Raw genomic sequence first — 1,303 nt, 5'->3', positions numbered from 1 at the left:
TTATTCAACAAAGTCAGTCCTGATGACACCTCCATCCTCCAAACAATTCCAACCATTCCTGAAGAAGGGGAGGAAGCAAACATCCTGATAGACGAAGTTCGAGCAGCCATCGGTCATCTCAAAACAGGCAAATCCCCTGGTTTTGATGGGATCTCAGCAGAGGAACTGAAAGCTACAGGAGAACCAGGTGTCAGGATTATACACAAACTGTGCAACAGAATATGGGACACGGGGGAAATTCCAGAAGACTGGGGAAGAGCTGTTATTGTTCCAATTTATAAGAAAAAGGGACAAGTTAGACTGCTCCAATTACAGAGGGATCAGCCTCCTTAGCCTTGCAGGAAAAGTATTCTGTAGCATACTCCATAAAAGAATGCAAACCCGAACAGAGGAAATACTTGCTGAATCCCAAGCAGGCTTCCGACCGGGAAGGAGCACCATAGACCAACTCTTCACCCTAAGACAACTGGCTGAAAAGTACAACGAAAAACGGAAACCATTGTACTGCTGCTATATAGACTACCAGAAGGCCTTCGACACTGTATGGCAAGAGGGTCTGTGGCAAGCCATGCGACACCTGGGCTACCCGTCAAAGACCGTCAATCTTCTAAGAGCACTCTATGGAACATCTCAAAGCACTGTAAGAGTCAATGGAGAGCTTACACCTTGGTTTACCACTAGGACAGGAGTTCGTCAAGGATGCATACTGTCTCCACAACTTTTCAACATTCTGCTGGAACTAGTGTTAAGGTTGGCTATCCAAGACGAACAGATAGGTGCAAAAGTGCAAGGGCAGTACATCAACAACCTCCGCTTCGCAGACGATATTGTCCTCCTGGCTGAAACAAAATAAGACCTACAGTTTCTGGTTACAAGAGTTGATACTCTCAGCAAGAAGTTTGGACTTACTATTAATATCAGCAAAACTGAAGTCCAGGTCATCAACAGAGAAAAAGTGAAACTTGATATTCTGATTGGCGGGGAAGCCCTCAAGCAGGTGGAGGATTTCGTATACCTGGGAGGGGTAATATCAGAAACCCCCAGCAATGAAAACGATATCAAACGTAGGATTGGTCTTGCTATGGGATCCATGCAGAAGCTGAACCCCATTTGGAAGTCGAGAGACATCAAATATTCAACCAAACTTGAATTATACCGAGTACTGGTCCTATCCATCATCACATATAGTGCCGAAACCTGGACACTCAAGAAATCAGATGAACAGAGACTGCAAGTATTTGAAATGGCATGCTTGAGGAAAATATTAGGAGTCACACGTAGAGACAGAATCCGAAATACTAGC

The 1,303-nt window shown here is 44.7% G+C and overlaps 1 protein-coding gene across 1 annotated transcript; it reads left to right on the top strand.

The window, feature by feature from the left end:
- Positions 1–373: 373 nt before the first annotated feature.
- Positions 374–853, top strand: LOC140138077 (uncharacterized). Its single transcript, XM_072159950.1, has one exon. The coding sequence runs from the start codon at positions 374–376 to the stop codon at positions 851–853; it is 480 nt and encodes a 159-aa protein (XP_072016051.1).
- The last annotated feature ends 450 nt before the right edge of the window (positions 854–1,303 follow it).

This window comes from Amphiura filiformis, chromosome 2, assembly GCF_039555335.1.
Source record: "Amphiura filiformis chromosome 2, Afil_fr2py, whole genome shotgun sequence".
In the NCBI taxonomy this organism is placed as follows: Eukaryota; Metazoa; Echinodermata; class Ophiuroidea; order Amphilepidida; family Amphiuridae; genus Amphiura; species Amphiura filiformis.
Note: the sequence above shows the minus strand (reverse complement) of the source record. Positions and strands in the feature narration are given on the sequence as shown.

What these genes read in the sequence shown, in the direction of transcription:
- LOC140138077 (XM_072159950.1), top strand. Translation starts at nt 374, where the DNA reads ATGCAAACCCGAACAGAGGAAATACTTGCTGAATCCCAAGCAGGCTTC.